At 41.0% G+C, this 22500-nt stretch overlaps 2 protein-coding genes across 2 annotated transcripts in view; both read right to left on the bottom strand.

Moving 5' to 3' along the window:
* The window catches only part of prrc1 (proline-rich coiled-coil 1), a 12784-nt gene extending 7404 nt beyond the window's left edge, over positions 1–5380 (bottom strand). Inside the window, exons 1-4 of the mRNA XM_052608877.1 lie at positions 5267–5380; positions 3691–3772; positions 1032–1337; positions 447–589 (exon numbers count right to left, since the gene is read on the bottom strand). Coding sequence (XP_052464837.1) covers positions 447–589; positions 1032–1337; positions 3691–3730 — 489 coding nt within the window. The 5' untranslated portion in view covers positions 3731–3772; positions 5267–5380. The remainder of the gene's footprint in view (positions 1–446; positions 590–1031; positions 1338–3690; positions 3773–5266) is intronic.
* A 3181-nt stretch (positions 5381–8561) lies between these two features.
* Positions 8562–22500, bottom strand: part of megf10 (multiple EGF-like-domains 10) — a 44904-nt gene continuing 30965 nt past the window's right edge. The window contains exons 10-25 of the mRNA XM_052608875.1: positions 21933–22107; positions 21747–21867; positions 21490–21650; positions 20876–20978; positions 16639–16785; positions 16406–16540; positions 16108–16236; positions 14327–14455; positions 14091–14219; positions 13871–13999; positions 13190–13417; positions 12960–13075; positions 12514–12637; positions 12273–12317; positions 11810–12016; positions 8562–9698 (exon numbers count right to left, since the gene is read on the bottom strand). Of these exons, the coding sequence (XP_052464835.1) occupies positions 9529–9698; positions 11810–12016; positions 12273–12317; positions 12514–12637; positions 12960–13075; positions 13190–13417; positions 13871–13999; positions 14091–14219; positions 14327–14455; positions 16108–16236; positions 16406–16540; positions 16639–16785; positions 20876–20978; positions 21490–21650; positions 21747–21867; positions 21933–22107 (2248 nt within the window). The 3' untranslated portion in view covers positions 8562–9528. The remainder of the gene's footprint in view (positions 9699–11809; positions 12017–12272; positions 12318–12513; positions 12638–12959; positions 13076–13189; positions 13418–13870; positions 14000–14090; positions 14220–14326; positions 14456–16107; positions 16237–16405; positions 16541–16638; positions 16786–20875; positions 20979–21489; positions 21651–21746; positions 21868–21932; positions 22108–22500) is intronic.

The raw sequence follows: 22500 nt of genomic DNA, 5'->3' as shown, positions 1-22500 counted from the left end.
TGAGATCACAGAGAGAGCTTGTGAATGGGTGCCAGCAGTACTGAGATCACAGAGAGAGCGTGTGAATGGGCGCCAGCAGTACTGAGATCACAGAGAGAGCGTGTGAATGGGCGCCAGCAGTACTGAGATCACAGAGAGAGCGTGTGAATGGGCGCCAGACCGCAGAAAACACTTCTGACTGGGGGATCTGAGCTCTTGATATCTGGCAACCGCAAAACATCAACACTCACATAATAGAGTCTTATACAGCAGTCAGAAATGTTTTGGCTCCCGTTTTTTGTTAAGTTATTGTTCTTTTAACTATATTTTCGTCTCCTCTATTTTGTCGATGATATTGCATGTTCATTTAGTCTCAGTAACCGTCTCAGGAGCTCATCATCATCTTGTAATCGTCTGGTTTCCGTCAGGGGGAAGAACATTCTTGTTAATGAAATAGTGTGCAGTACCTTGATGAAGCCCCATAATCCACTGGGTGAGCTGGCGTCCGGAGTCCCTCTGGGGTCGTCACAGTCCTCAGGAAATGTGATGGGTGAGCTGACGTCTAACCCTCCAGACATCGGCTGCTGCATCATGGGATTGGTGACAATTCCTACAGAAACACAATCACATCTGCTGACAGTGACGACCCATCATCCCCTTGTGGACCACCACAAAACATATCCACATTAGGGTTTAGTGATGGAATGAATCCATGTTTCTGAACAAATCAACTGAATGACCCCTTTAAAAATAATGATTTAAAGTCATCATGAGAGGGACTTGCGGACACCTCAAATGTACATACACCCAAATCAGATTCTGTGCACTTCTGCAAAGCAAAGATACATCTTGCTGATTCTGGATTAATTTGGCAACAGCCAACAGTGTCTTCTAATTGAACATGATTAGATTTAGGAATTTGAAATTCAATTAGGTAAAAATGGCCTTGGAAATCATAAATTAAATGTAAAGGTGAACTTGTATCAGAGAATGTGAAAGGGTTCAGAGGTCAGTATTAGTTGAGCGGATGGAGATGACGGAGAGCTTCAGACCTGGCATGGGTGAGGCACTGGAGAAACTGGGCATGAGCGGCGTCTGAGGGGTGCGGCCAGCGTGGCCTCGGGTGATGTCATATCCTGCGCTCACAGAGAAGCCAGTGGTGGGCGGGCCCATCGGGGGGGCAGAGAGGACGGGGCCACCGTACGGGCCGCTCAGACCCACAGGAGACAGAGGAGGAGCAGGTGTCTGGAGGGGCGGCAGCGTGGAGGTCATAGACACTGGAGGAACAGGGCTGGAGAACCCTCCCGGGGCGAAAGAGACGCCAGGAGAGCTGGGGAGAGTCTGAGGACCAGAGACACCTGAACACAAGAAGAGCAGACCTGAACCACTGACACAGGACACCCAGCACTCTCATCAACCACCTTCACTGGGGGTGAGCGGTTACTGTTTTTACTCTTTACCGTCACTGTTTAGTTAATTTCCGCTATTTATTTGTTTTTAATAAAAAAAAGGCCGAAAAGAAGAAAAACTCCAGTACACTTTAAAACTTCAGTACACTTCTGTATAGGTCTTGGCAATATGAGCAAAAATTAATATGTCTATTTTTTGGCTGTTTTGCGGTATATGGTAGCCTATATATCTTGATGTTTTGTACTTGGATTAAACAAAGTAAATGTAATGTAGGCAAACATTATAAAGGGTTATAAAAGGGTTATAATCACATTCAATTGTAACATTGCAATCTAAACACAAAAAATATATATTTATATAAATATATTTTTACAGCAGAAGTAAAACAGCTATTTTGATTACCCCATAACACTTTACAGTTAGTGTTATCATACAAACACACTTACAGGTTTAACATTTAACATGTCACATTTATCATCCAACTACAAATATTTCAGCGAAATGTACACATTAGTCAGAGTTATTGCGCTCCTGTTTCATGGATCTCCATCTGTTTGGTGTGTGTGTGCACGGAGGCGCTCGTTCTGAATGAAGTCTGTGGAGATTTTCTGTTGCTGGCATGGACAGAGATATCACTAGAGCTTGGCGTACTTTACAGTGACATAACATACCAGCGTACTGTGAGGTCAAAATGCGTAGCCGCTATACAAAAGGCGTACAGTAAGTATGCACACCCCGATTATGCCCTTTTTTCCAAGAAGTAAAATAAGTCTCTAATGTGTCCAGAGTCTGTACATGAAGTTTTAGCTCAAAATACCCCACAGATATTTTTTTATAGCTTGTTGATAGCTCGCGCCGTCTTTGTGATTTTCACTTTAAATGTTAATGAGCTGGTGCTCCTGCCTCCCTTTTCAGAAGAGGGCGGAGCTTCAAGAGCTCATGCTCCAGCAAAACAGGACAATCTGTGCAGTAATTGTGTGTTTATGAATTACACAGACGAGAAACACGGTGTTATAAAAATAAGAGCATAGCTGGCCTCGTAGTGCCTTCGTGTGCTATCACATTATGAGCTCGACATATTCAAGCGGTCAACTTCACATTGCTTCCAAATGCAATTTTTAACTACCACATTCCTATTCATGATCATTCTGGAAGCACGTGAAGGCAGCATCAGTGAAAACAGGCAAAGACAATGGTAGCTTTAGCAACATTAGCCTTACAAAGAGCCAAAAAGTTATTTTGGAAAATAAAATATGATGCGTGAGGCTTCCTTTTTCTGGAGCTGACTTTCATGCACGAAGCGTTGGGATCAAGCCCTCTTTCAGAATCAACCTTTGCACAACTGACCCTCATTAGTGAGGCAGTAAAATGATTAGCACAAACATACAGGACTTTTTCCCCTGTTCTCAGTGATCTATGGAGACTCCTATGTTCTCTGGAGCCTCCCAACACACTGACGGTGTACCCCCAGCAGCTACAGCAGGAGAACAGTAATGACTGACCGCTGCTTCTCTCTCTGGGGGCGGGTCTATGCTAATAGTGCAGAGAGCGTCACAAATGGGCCGGACTTTCCCCGATTATAATGTGTATGTAGGGAGAAATCTGGAACCATCGTTTGGAAAGACAGTTTATGATTTATTGAGATTATTGAATAATGAGTGATTGTATTTTTACCATTATAGGCTGGTTAATGTCACACAACTGTGTTCAAACACCTTATAAAAGTGACTTTAACTTTAACACACACACAGTGCCCAGTTTCCACATTCAGATCAATAACATCACCAGAGCTACCTATTAATAACATAAATTATGAAATTATTTTAATTGTTGTTTCTGATTAGATGTCGAAAACATTTAGAAAATATTGGTTCACCTGACCGACCGGTTTGTAAGGCAACAGACAAAGTAAACGATGGCACGTTCATAAGAGATACACCAGTGTGAAGATACGCATCACAGCACTGAGCATTAGCACGATGTGTTCCTGAATTCAACTGATGAAAGAGACGGGTTCAAGCATCTTGTCCCTCTTCATCAGATTAGTTCAGGTCTACATCACATCTTCAGAGACGACTGTGTGTGGGTCAAACTCCTGATCTGGGTCTGTGTCTCAGGTACAGACACATCCTGACACTACAGTGTGTGTGTGTGTGTGTGTGAGAAAGAGAGAGAGTGTATGTGTGTGTGTGAGAGACAGAGTGAGTGAGTCAGTGTGTGTGTGTGTGTGTGTGAGAGAGAGAGAGAGTGTGAGCGTGTGCATGTGTGTGTCAGTGTGTGTGTGTGTGTGTGTGTGTGTACCGCTGGCAGCCGCTGGGGAGGAGCTGCTCTCTTCCATCATCTTCACTCTGTCCTGCCGCTGATGAAGAACATCAACACTGTGCTGTTAAATGACAAGCAGAAATGATCAGAGGAACCCTACAGCACACAGATAAACCATCATTGACTGAAAACCCTAGAGTCTTTAATGTGCCTCGAGAAGAACGAGTCGTCCGGGGAGAGACTGGCTCTGTCCTGGGATTAGTCTGGTTCAGCTGTCTGAGCCGGGAAGAGACTGTGTAATAATAATAATAATAATAATAATCATAATAATCATCAATTCAAACCCAAAAGACTCGAGAGATGAACTCATCAGTCCTCGGTCCGGCTCAGACTGCAGGGGTAAACTCAATCCTGAACACGTGTGAGAGAAGAGCCGAGGTGAACTAATCACAGACTGAAGACCCCTCTCTTCTGTTCAGAGCAGTATAGTTCTGTATCGTTGTGCTGTGATCAGTGTTTGTGTAAGTGCTAGTACACATGTTAGGGAAGTAACTCGTAACATTTGAATTATATTTGATCAAATGAACGAAATGACTCAAAAAAAAGATGAACGAGACACAAAGGTAATGATCTGAACTTCCATCACTAGTGAGAAGATTCATCAGCACTGACTGCACTGCAGATAATTACTTTCTGAACATGTTTTAGTCTTGTTTTCCAGAACAAATAATTAAAGAGTCCTAACTAAAGGAGTGATTCGCTGCCGGTAAGATGGGGTTTGTATAAGAAGCTAGAGGTGATGAAAACCCCCATGATGCACTGGGCTCCATCAGCCGATCCACAAACACACAAACACACTCTGTATCTTACACGAAAGCCCTGAAGCGGTCAGAGATCGACAGAAGACACTAACACTGAGACAGATCTCCGGAGAAGACCTGAGTCAGGACACAGAGATCATCAGAAGACATCCAGGAGGAAAACACTGAAAACTGCACGCCAATGTCCAGGAAAACAATATTGTCTCTCATCCAGGTCGATTTCCTCATCCTGCTGTCTCATCCTGTGTTTTTTTTGTGTGTGTGTGTGTGTGTGTTTTTGCAGAAACTCACTTAATCTAGTTCTTTTTTTCTGAAATTAAAACTAAATATCTTCTTCAAGTGAATCTCTTGATTTAAAAGTAATAATTTCTGCAGTCACATGAGGATGAGATGTTTGTTCAGTTCACTGTCAGGACATTTGCATATCAATACATTACCAGTATTGATCAAATCATCCTAACACCGACTGATTTATGAATGAGATTCTGAAGGAGGTTTGTATCTGCACACACACACACACACACACACACACGCGCGCGCGCGCGCGCTTCCCCTCGACTCTCATTCACGATTAAACTTATTTTATTTTATTTTATGCATTTAACGTTAGCAGACGCTTTTATCCAAAGCGACCTACATTGCATTCAGGCTAACAATTTTCTATCATGTGTTCATCATGTGAAACATCACATATTCGCTGATACTGTGCTTCAGACTAGCAGCATTCTCCGAGTTTCTACACAATCATAACTAAGAATGACTCATAAATCATAACTCGAGTATAACAAACTTACCTGCTGCGATCAAACTGAGCTGACCGTTGAAACAGGAACACACGGCCGCGCGCTGATGACGTCACGCAGTGCCACGTCTAGCGCGAAGCGGTGATGTCACTCCTTCAGAATCAACAGCGCACTCTACCCATGTAAAGCTTTGTTATCAAAATTCATGGACATTGACAGCAAGTGTGTTTTTTTGTAATGTACACGAGGAAGACTTGGCTCATTTGTTTTACAATTGTGATGTGTCTTTAAAATTTTGGTCTGACGTTAGTTTTTTTCTTTTTGCCCCAAGAAAGGTGAATTATAAATTATCTCTAAAAGATGTTATATGTTCTTTCACACATAGAAGCAAAATGTTTGAATATGTGGTGAACTTTTATATCCTGCATGGTAAATATTACATCCATAAACAAAAATTTGCAAAATGCAGACCTAAATGTAGTCTATTCTTAATCGAGATGGAATCGCTAAAGAAATCGTTAAAGTTAGTTAAAAATAAAAAGAACGAAAATTTGTTAAAATTTATGGAGAAATTTTTGATACTGTAATGTCCCCTTTGTGTTCACAAAATTTATATATATATATTTAATGTCTAATTGGGAAAAAGGAGGTAATATGCTGTTTGCTTTTTCTTATTTTTATTTTATTTTATTATTATTATTTTTTTTTAACTTATTTATTTTATGTATTTATTTCTTTGATATTGTTGTTATGATTTCTCATTTTGTCTAAAGGTGTGATATTTGTCTTGTGAAATATTGCAGTTGTATGTTGATTTGCTGGAATTAATGTTTTTAAGTCATTTATCTAAATAAAAAAATAATAATAATAATAAAAATATATTTTTTTAAATGTCTTCTAGCAAAAAAAAAAAAAATAATCAACAGCGCACAATATTTGGCTTCAAAGAGATTTATCTTGGTAGGGTCTTAGTCTTACTATCAAAAGCAGAAAGCATCTGTTTATGTGTCTTTAGCTTTAGATATGCCATCTAATGTAAAGAATTAGACAAAATGTTATTTAATATTTTATGGAAAAATAGACACCATTATTTGAGAAAAGAAATTCTATGTAAACCAAAGAGCAGAGGTGGATTATCTGTGCTTAGTTTTGACACTTTAAACAATACATTCAAGATTAATTGGTTTATTAAATTCATGAAAGAAAAGGATAGTATGTGGTATACTTTTCCTAAACGTGTTTGATATGGTGGGGGGCATAGATCTTCTTATGAGATGTGATTTTAAAATTGAAAAACTACCTGTCAAATTGGCCACATTTCATAAACTAGCTTTACTGGCCTGGATGCTGGTGTTTAAGCATAATTTTTCCCCAAATAAATACATTATTTGGAATAATAGGTGCATTCAATATAAAAATAGATCTCTCTTCTATAATAGTTGGTATGAAAATAATATTGTGTTAGTTAGACAACTCTTAAATTCAAATGGTAATTTATTATCTGATAGTGAATTCTTGGGAAAATTTGGGTTTCCAGTAACTGTTGGATTTGACGCCATACCTCAACAAGTTATACATTTTGTAAGAGCTCGTGGAAGTGATTCTTCTGAGGCAATATTTGTTAAAGGCAGCATATTTATAGGAGATATTGATATTTCAAAACATAGGTGTACAAATAAACATATTAGGAATATTATAACTGGTGAAACAGCTACTCATAAAAGCTTGTTGTGGACCAATGTATTTAGGAATATAAACTGGAAAAAAGCTTGGTGTATTTGTGAAGCATACTGTTTAAATAATAAAGTAAAAGAGGTTACATTCACAATTTTACATGGTATATATCCAGTTAAAAGTGTGTTAGAGAGATTTAAGTTAGAGATTGATTATTCCTGTGATTTTTGCTCAATGGAAAAATAATCTTTTTTCCGTTTTGTAATTGTATGTACACAATTTTTTTTTTTGTGTGTAAAATTTAGATGTGGAAAATTTAATTAGAAGGAAAACAAATGTTATATTTTAATTAAATAATTTTGATATATGTATTCCAATGAAAATAACAAAAATAATAAGAATTGTAATTTTATTGTACAACTGTTTATTAATTTGGAAAAACTTCATATACACAGAAGAAATGGTCAGGATCCAAGCCAAATTTATTCACTTTCTTCAGGAGACAAAGATTAACCTGGATTAAACACACCCCACATCTCTACATCACTGTGTGGGAAGATCTGTGTAATGCTGCTCAAATGCTGACACAAAGAAAGAAGACGTGGTTTCAGTAACACAGTGTTGAAGCAGTCATGTCAGGAGATGTGTGTGTGTCCAGGAGAAAGAACAAGCACTTCACTTGTTCTCCGACAGTAGATGCATTTACCTTTAATTCCACCAACCCTTAATTCTTACAACAATCTGCTGCTTCTGAATCAGCTCCTGGAACTGTGTTATTAGTTTAAGAATTTGCTACTGACTGTTCAAATGCTGAGCTTTGTGCATCGTGTGTGTGTGTGTGTTATCAGTGTGAGCATCGGTCTCTGTGTGTGTGTGTGTGTGTGTGTGTGTGTGTTATCAGTGTGAGCATCGGTCTCTGTGTGTGTGTGTGTGTGTGTGTGTGTGTTATCAGTGTGAGCATCAGTCTCAGTGTGTGTGTGTGAGTGTGTGTGTGTGTGTTATCAGTGTGAGCATCAGTCTCAGTGTGTGTATGTCTGTCTGTGTGTGTTTGTGTGTGTGTGAGAAAGAGAGAGAGAGGGTCACACAGTGGAGTCAGTTGTCTTGACCATGTCTTGTGTTCTGCAAACACATCTGAGCTTCATCACTGTGTGTGTCTCGACTCTGTTCCTCCTTCAGCTTGAACTGATGGCAAAACTAAGGACATTATTAACTGTCTTTACATGTATTCTGAAAGATGAAGCTCCTGATTATGGAAAGAGGCGTTACATTTCCGCCGAGTGCCTTATATTTTTTCCTGCATGTCATGTGCGGGGCTCAGTACTAATCAACGTAAATAATGATTTCATAATAATATAATTATTATATGAATTATTATCTTCTCCGGAGCTGACCACTGCAGGCCCTCGTCAGCCACAGCCGCTGGACTCTGACCTCATTCATGCAAAACAGACCAGGTGACACTGAGGAAATATCAGGATGACATTTACAGAAATGACTAAAGCTCACCTAAACATGTCAGCTGTCATGGTGGATAATATTTGCATGTATAGGATATTTCTGATAAAAACGTAAAATAATACATTTAAAGTACATGTGGAAGGAAAGTGGCTTTAGAGTAGAAATATAATCACTAGTCTATAAGTGGGCAGAGATAAATGACACCACGAGGACCTTATTACACTTTGTGCATTTATTAAAAAACATATCTGGAGAAAAGCAAAACAAAGGTACAGTTTTAAGATACATACAGCACACACTCATACACTCTCAGTTGTTTTTGAAATCAGTATTATTAACCATTTCTTCGTGTGGCATATTTAGTACAGTAACAAACAAACCAATAAAATAAAGGAAACCAGTATACTGAGGTCAGAGTCTTCACTGCAATATTGGTCAAGGTACAGAGGAATTTAAGAGTATGTTACATTTTAAAAGGAAATAAATGCAATTCAAGAACTGGTACTATGTACAGTTTTATACAATTAATGTCCAGGCTCAAAGTGCTTTAGGACTCATTGCATGTCCTAAATACTCCAAAGATGTATTCCTATCAAACTGACCCCATCACATCATCTTAAAGATTTGTCTTCCTTCGCAAAAGTCCAGCTTTAGCTTACTAAAAACTACTTTCTAAGTACTACACACTAAAGTATTTGCCCTTCCTTTCAGTGATCACGTTTTATAGGACTGAAATCAAAAGGCACAAGCCAAAATGACGCTAATGTTAAAGCTTGTATCTGTAAACTAAACTTAATGGGGCGCTGTTGATATAAATACAACATGGTGCTTTATCGGGGCACGTCAAGCTTTGGTAAACCTGAAAAAAAATAAAAATAAATTTGATAAAACAGAGCTGAAAGTCCAGTCTCAATAAACAGTGCTAATATCCTTAATATCATAACGAGAAAATGGAAAACTGGCATTGGGAATAATCTGAGATCTTTGATTGGAAATGTAAAGGATTGTCCTGTTTTTGTATGAAATGTAATTACTGAATGGAATGATTAGTTTACGAAGATTACAGATGTTTGCACCTCCTCTGAAACACTCTGGATAAGACTGTGTCCACTTGAACTTCAGTGAGAGCTGAATGAACACGGACAGCTCTGGAAGTGTTCAGGGAATGGAAGTGCAGAGGTTTATGGTCCGTCGGTGTCCGTGTCCTCGAGGGGCGACGGGCTGCTGTCTCTGGTGGGCAGCAGGTCATAATGACACGGGATGTGGCTGTTCTTTGGCAGGTCATATGGATCTTGACAAAATGGCCCGTTGCAGTTGTTAGAGAGTGTGTGGACAGAACTGATGGTTGGCTCTGGATAGGGAAAAATACAGAAACGGTTACATGTCTAGTGTGCACGGTACATGGGTTACATACTTCTATCTTTATAATTATGTAGAGATTAGATACCAAAAAATGACAGAAAAACACAGCAGTTCCTGTTCTGCAGGAAAGTCATGTCCCATCACGGAGCAACAAGAAGCTTTAAGCACGACGGGCATCTCAGGAACCACACTCCAGTGGTTTGAGTCTTACCTATCAGATAGGTCCTTCAAAGTATCTTGGAGAGGTGAGGTGTCCAAGTCTCAACATCTAACTACTGGGGTGCCTCAGGGCTCAGTTCTTGGACCACTTCTCTTCTCTGTCTACATGGCATCATTATGTTCTGTCATTCAGAAACATGGCTTTTCATACCACTGCTATGCTGATGACACTCAACTCTACCTCTCATTCCATCCTGATGATCCGACGGTAGCTATTCGCATCTCAGCTTGTCTCACTGACATTTCTTCCTGGATGATGGACCATCACCTTCAACTCAACCTTGCCAAGACAGAGCTGCTTGTGATTCCAGCAAACCCATCGTTCCATCACAATTTCACCATCAAGTTAGGCACATCAACCATAACTCCTTCAAAAACAGCTAGAAGCTTTGGAGTTATGATTGATGATCAGCTGATTTCATCTTCTGACTATGTTTTATGACTATGTCCCTAAAACCTTAAAACTGGCTGTTATTAAGCCTCTCATCAAAAAACAAAAACAAAAAACAAACGAAACAAAACCCCAAACAACTAGTTCATTATAGACCAATCTCGAATCTTCCTTTACTGTCCTTGATACTAGAAAAGTTAGAAACCTCTGTGAGGATTTACAGGATTTAGACTCTCCTTAGAGTTATAAATGACCTGCTCATCTGATCGTGGGTGTATCTCTCTATTAGTTTTATTGGATCTTAGTGCTGCGTTTGACACAATTGACCACAGCATTCTTTTGCATAGACTTGAACACTTTGTTGGCATCAGTGGAAGTGCATTAGCATGGTTTAAATCGTACTTATATGACCACCATCAGTTCGTAGCAGTGAATGAAGATGTATCATATCGATCACAAGTGCAGTATGGAGTACCTCAAGGCTCAGTACTAGGGCCGCTACTCTTCACGCTTTATATGTTACCCTTGGGAGATATCATCAGGAAACATGGTGTTAGCTTTCACTGTTATGCTGATGATACTCAGCTCTATATTTCTTCGATGCCCGAAGAAACATACCAATTAAAAAAATAACGAAATGCATTGTCGATATAAAAAACTGGATGAGGAGCAATTTCTGCATGTAATAACCTAGAACGCTGTCTAAGACTTGATGGCTGCTCCGTCAATTCTTCATCATCAGTTAGGAACCTAGGTGTGCTATTTGATCGCAAAATTTCCTTCAGTGTTCAGTCAGTGTACAGTTTGAGTAAATGAATTACTCCGGGATATTGGTTTGTTTGAACTCAGAGGCAGTGTCAGCCACATTAAAAAAGTTAACAGCTTAAGTCATTTGTGGATTAATGCATATTGGAGACGCGAACCATTACGATTGGATCTTAGACGATCCAAAACTATTCAGTTCGATTTGGTGAACTGGTTCAAGAAGATCTGGTTACATCGAATGATTCGTTCGTGAATTGGATATCCAGACTGCTTTGTTTTGAACTCTCTCACAACAGACACGGAAGAGAAGACAATGCTGAATAAAGTCGTAGTTTTTGCTATTTTTAGACCAAAATGTATTTTCGATGCTTCAGAATATTCTAACTGACCCTCTGATGTCACATGGACTACTTTGATGATGTTTTTCTTACCTTTCTGGACATGGACAGTAGACCGTACACACAGCTTCAATGGAGGGACTGAGAGCTCTCGGACTAAATCTAAAATATCTTAAACTGTGTTCTGAAGATAAATGAAGGTCTTACTGGTTTGGAACGAGTGGGTGAACTATCCCTTTAAGTCCTCTTAAAAGCAAGTACTTCTGTACTTTGAATCAAGTAAAAACTTTGACTTGAAATGGAGTAATGTTTAACCAGCAGTATCTGAACTTTCACTCAAGTAATGGAGTTGACTCACTGGTGTTGCTGGATTTGTTTTTTACTTACCAACTTCATAGACGTTTTTGTTGGCAGGGCTGGAGGCGTGTATCTCAGTGTACAGCGCATCTCTGTGAGCGGGAGACTTCATCTCCACATAACCGCACTCGGAGCTCTTGGCCAGCAGCAGAGGAGGGTCTTTGATAGTAGCGTAGGGGTTCTCTGAGCTGTTGAGAGAGCTGGAGCTGGCGTGATAGGGCACGCTCTTCACCAGATCTACAGACAGAGAGAGAGTCAAATCATCACACTCTGTGAAGGCCCATATGCCTTCTTCACAACACAAAATAACTTATGTTTGAGCAAACCAGGGTTCAAGCAACATCGGACACCACTGACTTTCTTTGCATGGACTAAAAAAACCATGAGACATTTTACAAAAATATTGTCTTTTGTGTTCCACAGAACAAAAGATACCTGTCTGGTGAGTAATGATAACATTTTCAAAACTCTTGTTTGCTAAACAATTATTTACCTCGAAGTGACTTTCCCATGTAACGCATGTCAACTCCATAAGCACCTAATGAGAGAATAAAGACAGAAGTCAAACTAATGCGCTCCTCTCGATGACACAGTTTACAGCTGGACATGCTACACATGCTGCTGAAGAACAAGTCACTGCACAGCTTGGTTTTTCTGTTCTGTGCTCCTGAACATTATCATCTCAGATGTTTGCCTGTCATATATGTTGTGCTCATGGTGGTGGGATGTCACACCGAGCTCATTGAAGGATCCTCCTTGTTTCCAGTCGGCTGGCAGAGTTCCTGTGTGATCCAGCAGGGAAAGACGTTTCCGTGGCTCAGTGTTCTTCAGGTTCACGAACAACTGATTGTTCTTCGGCTGTCGGGCAGAAGAAAGTCAACAATTATAGCAAGTGTCTTTCTACAACATTCCACATCATTCCTCTATTCTGGTTGTGTTCTGCTCCTGAAACCATAGGTTAGTTCAGCTTGCAATGGGCTTTTTCTAGAATGGAGGTTTTGGATTCTTGAACATTCCTTTTTTGTGTACATTTTGTCCAAAATGACATCTAATTTTACTCAAAAATGAATAAAAAAAATGCAGGGAATCCGTGTAAAAGCTCTATTCAGCAGTGGCATCTTATAAGCATCCCAGAATATTAGTCTTTTATTCCCAGATCTGTCTGTTAGTGGTGTAGCACCTTTCCATAGGGCAGGTTACTGATGTGTGGCGGGCTGCTGCACTGGGTCAGCGTGTGGTAGCTGGGGTTGGAGAAATAGTTACTGTTGGGAGGGACGTCAGTCTGCGGAAGCGACTCTACAAACAGGAAACACATCACACACAGACACACGTGACCCTGATAACAATTACACAGGAAATCATAAGAAGTCATTACGTCAATATCACACACTCTGTCATCGTGATGCTGACCTGCGATGGCGTAATCGGTGTTGGCCCTCATGGTAGGTGTGTATGTGACCGCAGGCATCGTGGATTCTTTGCCTTTCTGTTTCTTGCGGTAGATGATGAAGAGGAGGAGGAGGATGAGCACGAGGAGCACCAGAACGATGATTCCTGCGATCACACTGATCTGATACGAGTCCACAGGCACAGCTGCGCTCGTCAAGCTGTTGAGATTCCCTACGATGATCACACCGGCTGAGAAAGACAGCAAACTTCAGAGTCACACAGTCAAAGAGCAACTAGTCTCGCACTGCCAGACCGTCAGACTGACGAATCTATGGCATCTTTCATTTCTCTGACATGTCAAACAACCAATCACAGTTTGTTTCGGGGAGCGGAAATTTCGCCACAATAACAGAACGGTGAGTAAAACTCTCTGACGTATTTTAAAGATTCTATGCTGTGAACTTTAAATATTTAACATAATTTTGAATATCCAGCGTTTAGGTGATCCTGATAAGTGCTCGATGTCATAATTGTAAACTTGATGACTTTCTTTTTTCGTGAGGTGGTTTGGAGCCACAGCATTTTCTTTACAGGCGGAACATTAAAGAATGCAACACACACGTCTCCCGGATATCCTATGGATACAAAGGAAACATAAAAAGTCCCCCTATTTAATAATGGCAAGTGCTAATGTAATGTTACCTTGGTCACAGCGTGTGCCTTTCCAGCCGGGGTTACAGTAGCAGGTGCCAGTCATGTGATCACAGGTGGAGTTATTGAGACAGTCGCACATCTGCCGGCAGCCGTATCCGTATGTACCCGCTGGACATTCTGGAAGCCAGAGGAGTAATCGAGGATCAGATGCAGACTCGAGCGTGTGCTTGAAAACATCGAAGCAGCAGCTCCACGCTTTCATACTCACTCTGTTCACAGTGGCGTCCCATGAAGCCGGTGCGGCACGTGCACTGACCGGAGATATGATCACAGTCTGCACCGTTCTCACACTGACACGCCTGAACACAGTCCTTACCGTAGAAACCTAGTGGACAGCCTGCAGGACACAGCAGCACAAAGATGGCTGATCACGATCGATCAGGAGCACACAGGCTGGAGATCAGCGCTTTAGTTTCAGATTGAATGCGATAAAGTTGTACTCACGTTGTGTGCAGTACAGCCCCGTCCAGCCAGCTGTACATTTACACTCGCCATCATAAGCGCTGCAGAACGCCCCGTTGTGACAGTAACAGGTGTGGGCACAGTTGGGACCCCACTGACCCGGAGGACATGCTACAGGTGAACACACACACACATTTCACACATATGTTTCACAAAAATTTTTTTAAATCATAATTATTACAAATCTTTGACAGGTATTGTGTATAAAACATCAGCAGATCATGCATTTCATTAATGCTTCTCTGTATGATCAGCAGGGGGCACTAGATACCACAGACACTCAATGAGGTCAAACCATAAAGGGCATGATTAAGTCATGGGTAAAAACAAACTCTGTTCCTAATGCTCCTAGATAATAAACTGTCACAGAGTATCATCTTTATATGGACCATTCACTTACAGGAGAAGATCTACATCAGTTGAGTCAATTAAAGGAACCGCATGGGATTGCTCTGTCCAGATGTGGAAAGTAACATTTTCTATAATTACAGCAACCCAGCAGCAATATGCTATATATTATTCAGGAGGATAATACTACACAAAAAACACAAAACATTTTAATTAAATAGTGCTACTTCATTAGACACATCAGTAAACATCGGTGATGGTCAATCTACAAAATCATATCACATCCCATCAGACAATGCTGGAGAGCCAACAGCTGCTATAAAAGTCAGGATTTAGACCGTATCATAGTACTGAGACTGCTTTCATCATATTTACAAATGACCTGCTCTTATCATCCGATCGTGGTTTTATTTCTCTATTAGTGCTACTGGATCTTAGTGCTGTGTTTGACAATACACACCACAACATCCTTTTGAGCAGAATACAAAATTATGTTGGCATTAATGGAATTGAATTGTCTTGGTTCAAATGGTACTTATCTGACCATCATCAATTCAAAGCGATGAATGATGAGGTAACATATAGATCACAAGTGCCGTATGGAATACCACAAGGCTCAGTACTAGGACTGTTGTTTTTCATGCTTTAAAATTTTATTGTGGAAAATATAATCTGGAAACCTGGTGATAACTTTCAAAGTTATGCTGATGATCCTCAGCTCTATATTTTTTCACTGCCCAGCGAAACATACTTTTTTCGCAAAAATAATGGAATGCATATTTTATATAAAAAACTTTATATCAAGTAGTAATATCTAATATCTTTAGTACTTTTAGTACTTAGTAATTTTTAGTACTTTAACTGAAAAATTTGCAGTTTTCCATTGTACTCTTTTTAGAGATGCTCTACAGCAGAATTAAATATTCTTTCCATTATCGACACACATTTTTCCTGTTTAACACTGTAAAGCTGCTTTGGTAATCTTTATTGTATAAAGCACTATATCAATAACGGTGACTTGACTTGATTCATTTGTTCGAAGATGAAAAATGCTTTGAAAAGATCTGAGGACATGCCCAACGAAACCCTCCTAACCCAAAGATACCAGCCTGACAGCTGCAGAACTGTGTGATATGAGAGAAAGTGCCTAAACAGCCACAATCTCTGCAGACACAAAGAAAAAGGCAGACTTTAAGTCACCTAATGATCAGAAAACTAAAGAATTTGTTTTGTTGTGTGACAAGATGTGCTGAATTTGAGCCTTTGGGGTGGAAACAAAATACTGCAAATTTAGCAAATCAAAATGTGAAGCTCTGTATTTTACAATGAGACTGACATTTCATTCAGTGTGCAAGCCTGAATCTGACAGAGCAAGAGTGTTTAGTGTTTTTAGTGTGATTGCACCGAATACTGACGCTGTGAGCAGTCACTGCCGATCCAGCCGGGGTAACACTGACACGAGCCGTCGATGGGGATACACGTGCCATTATTAGTGCAGGTGCAGCTCAATGCACAGTTCTTACCGAACCTGCCACTGGGACACACTGCAGACAGACAGACAGACAGAGCAGCACATCAACACCACCATCTGTGACATGACCGCAGTACAGATACTGGACAATGGAAATGGAAACATTACAAAAAGAACTGAAAGAAGAAATGGCATGGAGAAGACACACTCCCAGTGTTGTGAATGAGAGGTACGTTTCTTGCCTTCGTTGCAGAGCGCCCCTTTGAACCCGGGCAGACATTCACACTGGCCAGTCACATGGTGACAGGGGCCACTGCTGTGGACGCAGTGTGGACAGGCCTGGCTACAGCGGTGGCCAAAGAAACCCGGAGAACATACTAGGAGCACGTGGGAAAACATGAGGAGAACAGAGCGGATGAGAAAACAGGCAGGTCGTTGTGGGACAGACATGCATGCGGTGTGTTTGAGCACTCACTGCGCTGGCAGGTGGTTCCTCTGAATCCAGGTGCGCACTCGCATGCACCCTCATCCGGCGAACACGACGCTCCATTCTTACAGTTACAGGACAGAGAGCAGTTGGGCCCCCAGCGGCCCTCAGCACACACACTGTCACAATGAATGCCTGTGAGAAACACACACAAACACACTGACTCAACTTAAAGAGTCACAGAAAAAAAAAATATTCTCAATCACTGCTTCACAAAACTTCATGATAACACTTTACATAAAGCCTGATATAATGCATTATTTATGCCTTGTAATGCACATTATAATGCATTAATGATCTCTTGAATAACTGTTCCCACAGTTATAATACATTATGATGATTATGTATTCATCTCTAACCTTTAATTTCTTTCTAAAGTGCTGAAAAAGTAGTTGCTGCACAACTTCTGGTCCATTTATAACAAAACAACCTGTGTGAGAAATTTTAGTGTGGTTTCCACTCTGGCCACAGCACGGAAACAGCTCTGGTTAGGGTCACAAATGGCCTGCTGATGTCTGCTTAAGCTGGTTCTCCATCTCTTCTTGTCCTTCTGGACTTGACTGCAGCGTTCGACACTGTGGATCACAACATTCTTCTGCACTGTCTACGAAACACAGTTCATCTCTCTGACGTCTATAACTGGTTTTCATCCTGCCTCTCTGGGAGAACAGAGTATGTCGCCTTGGGAGAGGCTAAATCCTTAACACACCACGTCACCTGTGGTGTCCCTCAAGGCTCAGTGCTCGGCCCCATCCTGTTTATTCTCTACATGCTCCCCCTCGGTCATGCATTAGCCAGCATGGAATATCATTCCATTGCTATGCTATTGGCACCAAACTTTACCTTAAGACCAATTTATCCACTTCTGCTGCCCTGTTATCTTCCACCTTGACCACTTGTCTAGAGGAGATGAAAGTGTGGTGTGTCAAAGACTGAAGCCATTCTAGCAGGCAACCCCACACCAGGACCAGACCTCAGTTATTTCCAGCATTACCTTTCTGGACGGAATATTCCACTCTTAACATCAGTTACCAACTTAGGTGTTAAAATTTACTCTCAACTGATCTTTAAGGTTCACAATAAATATCTGTGCAAGACTTCCTTTTTCCATCTGAGGAATATTGCTACACTTTGTCCTATGCTCACTCTAGCAGGTTATGTTACTGTAATGTGCTCCTCATCGAGATCCCTGGCAAAATCCAACAGAAATTGGGATACATTCAAAACAGTGCTCCTAGGATCCTGATGTGGAACAAATATGACCATATAACCCCCATTCTCAAATCTCTTCACTGGCTTCCTATTTAATTCAGGACTGCTCACCTATAACTGCATCCATGATAACTCCCCACCCTATCTCAAGGAACTTCTCATTCTCCAAAGCTCTCCACGTACTCTCCATTCAACCTCAACATATCTCCTAAAGCCCCCCAGGTCCTAGCTCTGTACTATGGGAGATCGGGCTTTCTGCTCAGCTGCTCGGAGCTGGTATAATGCACTCCCTGATCATCCGAGGACCCCACAGACTGTGGATGCTTTTAAATGCAGCCTCAAAACCTACATTTTTAGCAGAGCTTTTGACTGATTTATAACATTTATTTTTTAATCTGTAGCACTTTGGGATTCTGCTTGAATATAAAGTGTGTTGTAAATAAAATCTAATATTATTATTATTATTATTATACATTTTTACACCTTTAGAAAGTATAATGTATTCAATGTATTGAGAACTATTAGATGTTCTTGAGTTCACCTGCCCATCCATTCTTGATAAATGATAGTTAATGAATTTGGCATGCTGACCTCAGCGAACCCCTAGACTATGGGACGGACTAAAATGAAGTAGCTTGGAATGGAATGAGATGGGATGGTGGAGGAGTGATGGAAACCTGGTGCAGCTCAGGGACTGCCGCTCACATACACTCATGATGATGACTTACAACTTTAGTGAAGCTTTTGATTGTAAAATGATTCACTGTTTTGAAGCACTGAAAACTCTCACAAACTAATTGCCAGTTTTCATGAAAGTTTAATATGTTAAATGTAATCTATAAACAAATACCATTAAATGAAAGTTCTGTAAAATTTGTGTTTTATTAATTTGTAGTCCTTGTTTTGTCATTAGGCGCTGCTTGACAAACTAAGTCAATTAGAAGCAATTTAGTGTACATTCAGAGCAATTTTTTTTTTTTCAGCGGATAGACATTTTAAGCCAATCGAAAACCATCCTGCTTTAAAGAGGATGTGCATGTGCTTATAATAAAACGAACAGTACTGCGTGTTGGTGTGCTAATATAGTTATTAGTTATTGTTGTTGTGCTATATAGTTATAGTTGTAGTTCCCGTTGTTGGTGTGAACAGGTCATAACCCAGTGAGCGTCAGGACAATGGTCTCTTCCTGAGAGTCTGGAGCTCAGTCTGTGTGCAGCTCTGTGCTGAAGTGGATCTGTGCTGCCAGAACACAGACAAAAGCTCTTTTGAGAGAGAGTGTGTTGCTAGGCTCTTGGAGAACACTGGAGATCATTCTAGTGCAGCGGTCCTGAGGAAACGCTGCTGAGAGCATCAGTATGCTGCCGGTGTCCAGCACAAGCCTGAGGAATGTGTGGGAGAGTACATGCACTGCTTCTGCACTCATACACGCTGAAAGGAAGACATATATAACAGATCTACACACACAACTCATTGTCAGGTGTGGCCCCATGACCTACTGCTCATACACTTCTGTCATCATTTACTCAGTGTCATCAGTTTCTCACAAAAGAAGAGATTTTGAAGAATGCTGCTAACCAAACAATTGCTTTACCCCATTGACTTTCAAAGTATTGGGGGGGGGGGGACATTTAAAATCAATGGGGACCAGCAACTCTTGGTTTTCCAACAGTTTGTGTTCAGCAGAAGAAATTAACTCATACATGTTTGGATCAACCTGAGAGAGAGTAAATTATTCAGTTTAGACTATCCCTTTAGCAGGTTATTACTGTTAATCATATGAACTTAACCACATGGGGGAAAAATGTTTAAATGGTCATTAAAGCTGTTTTTACACACCCATGACCTTATGGACCCAGTGGATGATGGATGGATACTGGGCCTCATTTCTCAATCTAATGTAGAAACAAGTGCAGATCCATGAGCACAAATCATCTGACCACATGAAACCTGAAACATTCGTATACCACCGATCTGATCGTACGAATGATCACATGTTGATAAATGTGGCGGCAGAAAACAATCGTCATTTGAATATGACGCCCCTAAATACACCCTGTTTATAAGCCCCACCCCTAGAGTTTGATCTTACTCCAGTAACACCTGTAAACTTGTCATTGCAAACAATTAGGCTACATTAATTCATATTAAAATGAGATAAATGCTAAATTAAGATGTATATTTGGCAATATATTTGGAAATTAAATGCTCTGTCTACACTATGCATTTAAGACTCAATGAATATTTAGTTTAGACTAGGTCTACATGTTTTTGTGGAGGGAAATGATTGAATCCACTGTAGATGTCTTCAGTGCGTCCCTGCGCTCACTGATGGTGCGTCATTATTCATAATTCTCATTATACCTCAAGAATCCAAATGTTTCCATTTTTGCCATATATGTAACGTTTGTTTGCATAACTATTATTCATTATGTAGCCTAAACACGGCTTTATACTTCCCTCATGCTCTAATATCAGTGTCAAATCCTTCACATGTGCAAAAATGTCTCGTTGGGCGCTGCATGCTGATTTTACAGGGGACTGATGATTGTTGATTGTGTTTTGCAGTGTTGAGCGATATTTGATTCCTTTTATAGACTTAATTAGCGACGGTTGAATTCTCATAGTCTTGTTTATGCTGCTATTAACGCCTATAAAGCTAAGACATTCTAATCTTCCTGGTTAACGATCTACTAATGAGCTTCGTTTGACGGTCAGGACAACAAAAAGATGCTGTCCTTCTACAATTCTCCACCATATTTACTATGCTTCGCCCAAGTTTAGGCTAACTCAAAACTTACGAACACGAGCTGAGACCAGACGTGAGATTTGATGGCACACGTCAGTATTGATAAATTCCAAGTTTTACACAGATAAGACTATACACCTAATTCTCTGTCGTACGTTCGTTTAGTACATGAGGCCCAGTAAGACTGTAACCACATCCATATTTAAACACAGTTTATTGTCTCTGGCTGTTTGAGTGCTGGTGCTTTAATCAGTGTGGGCTGGTTACCTGTCCATCCGGCCAGACAGCGACAGTGTCCGGTCGAGGGGTGACACCCGTCTGCATGACTGCAGTCACAGCGCTCGCCACAGTCCAGCCCATACGTCCCATCCTGCATCAGTGCACACAACACGTCTCACAACACAAATACTTTAATACACGGAGTGTGAGAAGACACGTTAAAATGATTCCCTGCGCTCAGCTACAGATTATGATCACGTGATACTGTTGTGATGTCTAGTGAGTGAAAGTCAAAAATATGGAAAATAACTGAGAAATAAATGAGCACTTCTTTTAATTTCTTTAAATAACGTATAACTATAAGACTATGCCTTGAAAGTATTTCACAAATCTAGTTAATGCTGCTGTTTAAAATACACCGGCTGAAAGAGAGATGGCAAGTCTGGCATCTCAATCAATTTCTCAATACTTTGTTGTTATTGTAGAAACATTATTGTGGATATTTTTCTTTCTTTTGCTATTAGAGCGAATGGGAATGAGTTTCCATTCACCCCTACAGAAGTGTACCCTACACTATGAGGACTTCTGGTCCTGAGGTCACAGAAGGTAACAGAAGAGGTTTCACCCATGGTCAGACGTGTCTCTGAAGAGGTGTTTCTGACCTGACAGTGCTGTTGGCAGCGGGGTCCTCTCCAGCCCGGGGCACAGGTGCAGGTCCCGTCCAGAGCGCTGCAGGCTCCGGTCCCACACACACACGTCTGGTTACAGCCCAGACCCCACCAGCCGCTGGGGCAGTTGATGGAGCAGTCCACCCCGTGCCACCCTGACACAACCACAGCCAGAGAGATCATTAAAACAGCTCTATTTGAGTTCTGGAGACACGAGACACCAGGGGGAGATGATGACAGAGCTGAACTACCTGCTTGGCAGGAGCAGGATCCGTCGATGGGTGAGCAAGCGGCTCCGTTCTTACAGGAGCACACCGAGCTGCAGTTGATGCCGTAGGTGCCGGCGGGACACGGAGAGGAGCAGTCTGAGCCCTGCAGACACACCACACATTAGTGTCTGACTCCAGCACACACACACACACACACAGAAGACACACCTTGAATCCGGGCGCGCAGACACACTCTCCGCTCACGCTGTGGCAGTCGGCTCCGTTCTGACAGAGACAGACCTCCTGACACCCCTCGCCGTATAAACCAGGAGCACACGTCTCGTTACAGTACAAGCCTGACCAGCCCGGTCTGCACGAGCACTCGCCCGACACCGGCTGACAGCTGAGAGAGAGACACACACACACACACACGCCTGTGATTGCAGAACCACACTCAGCACAAGATCATTCAGTCCAGTGTCTCCAGTAACAGCACATTCACAACTTCACTTCTGATGTCTATAAGGGTTATATCACATGCAGGTAAAAAAAAAATAATAAAATGACTCTGATTATTTTGGTCAAACCCTTTCTGGCAGTTCAGTTCTAGCTGCTTTCTGAATGTTCACATTTGTCTCCAATCTTCACAAGAATCAACTGAACAGAGTAGAAACAAACTAAACTAGTCTCTGAAAGTGACTTCGTAGCTTTACTGTTAAGTGAACTCAAGCCTCTTTTTGTAGGTTTCTCACTCCCCACTGTAGTTTTTAGGAAACAATCTGAATAATAACCATAA

Source organism: Carassius gibelio, chromosome A10 (assembly GCF_023724105.1).
Source record: "Carassius gibelio isolate Cgi1373 ecotype wild population from Czech Republic chromosome A10, carGib1.2-hapl.c, whole genome shotgun sequence".
NCBI lineage: Eukaryota > Metazoa > Chordata > Actinopteri > Cypriniformes > Cyprinidae > Carassius > Carassius gibelio.
This window is presented reverse-complemented; position numbering and strand designations above follow the sequence as displayed.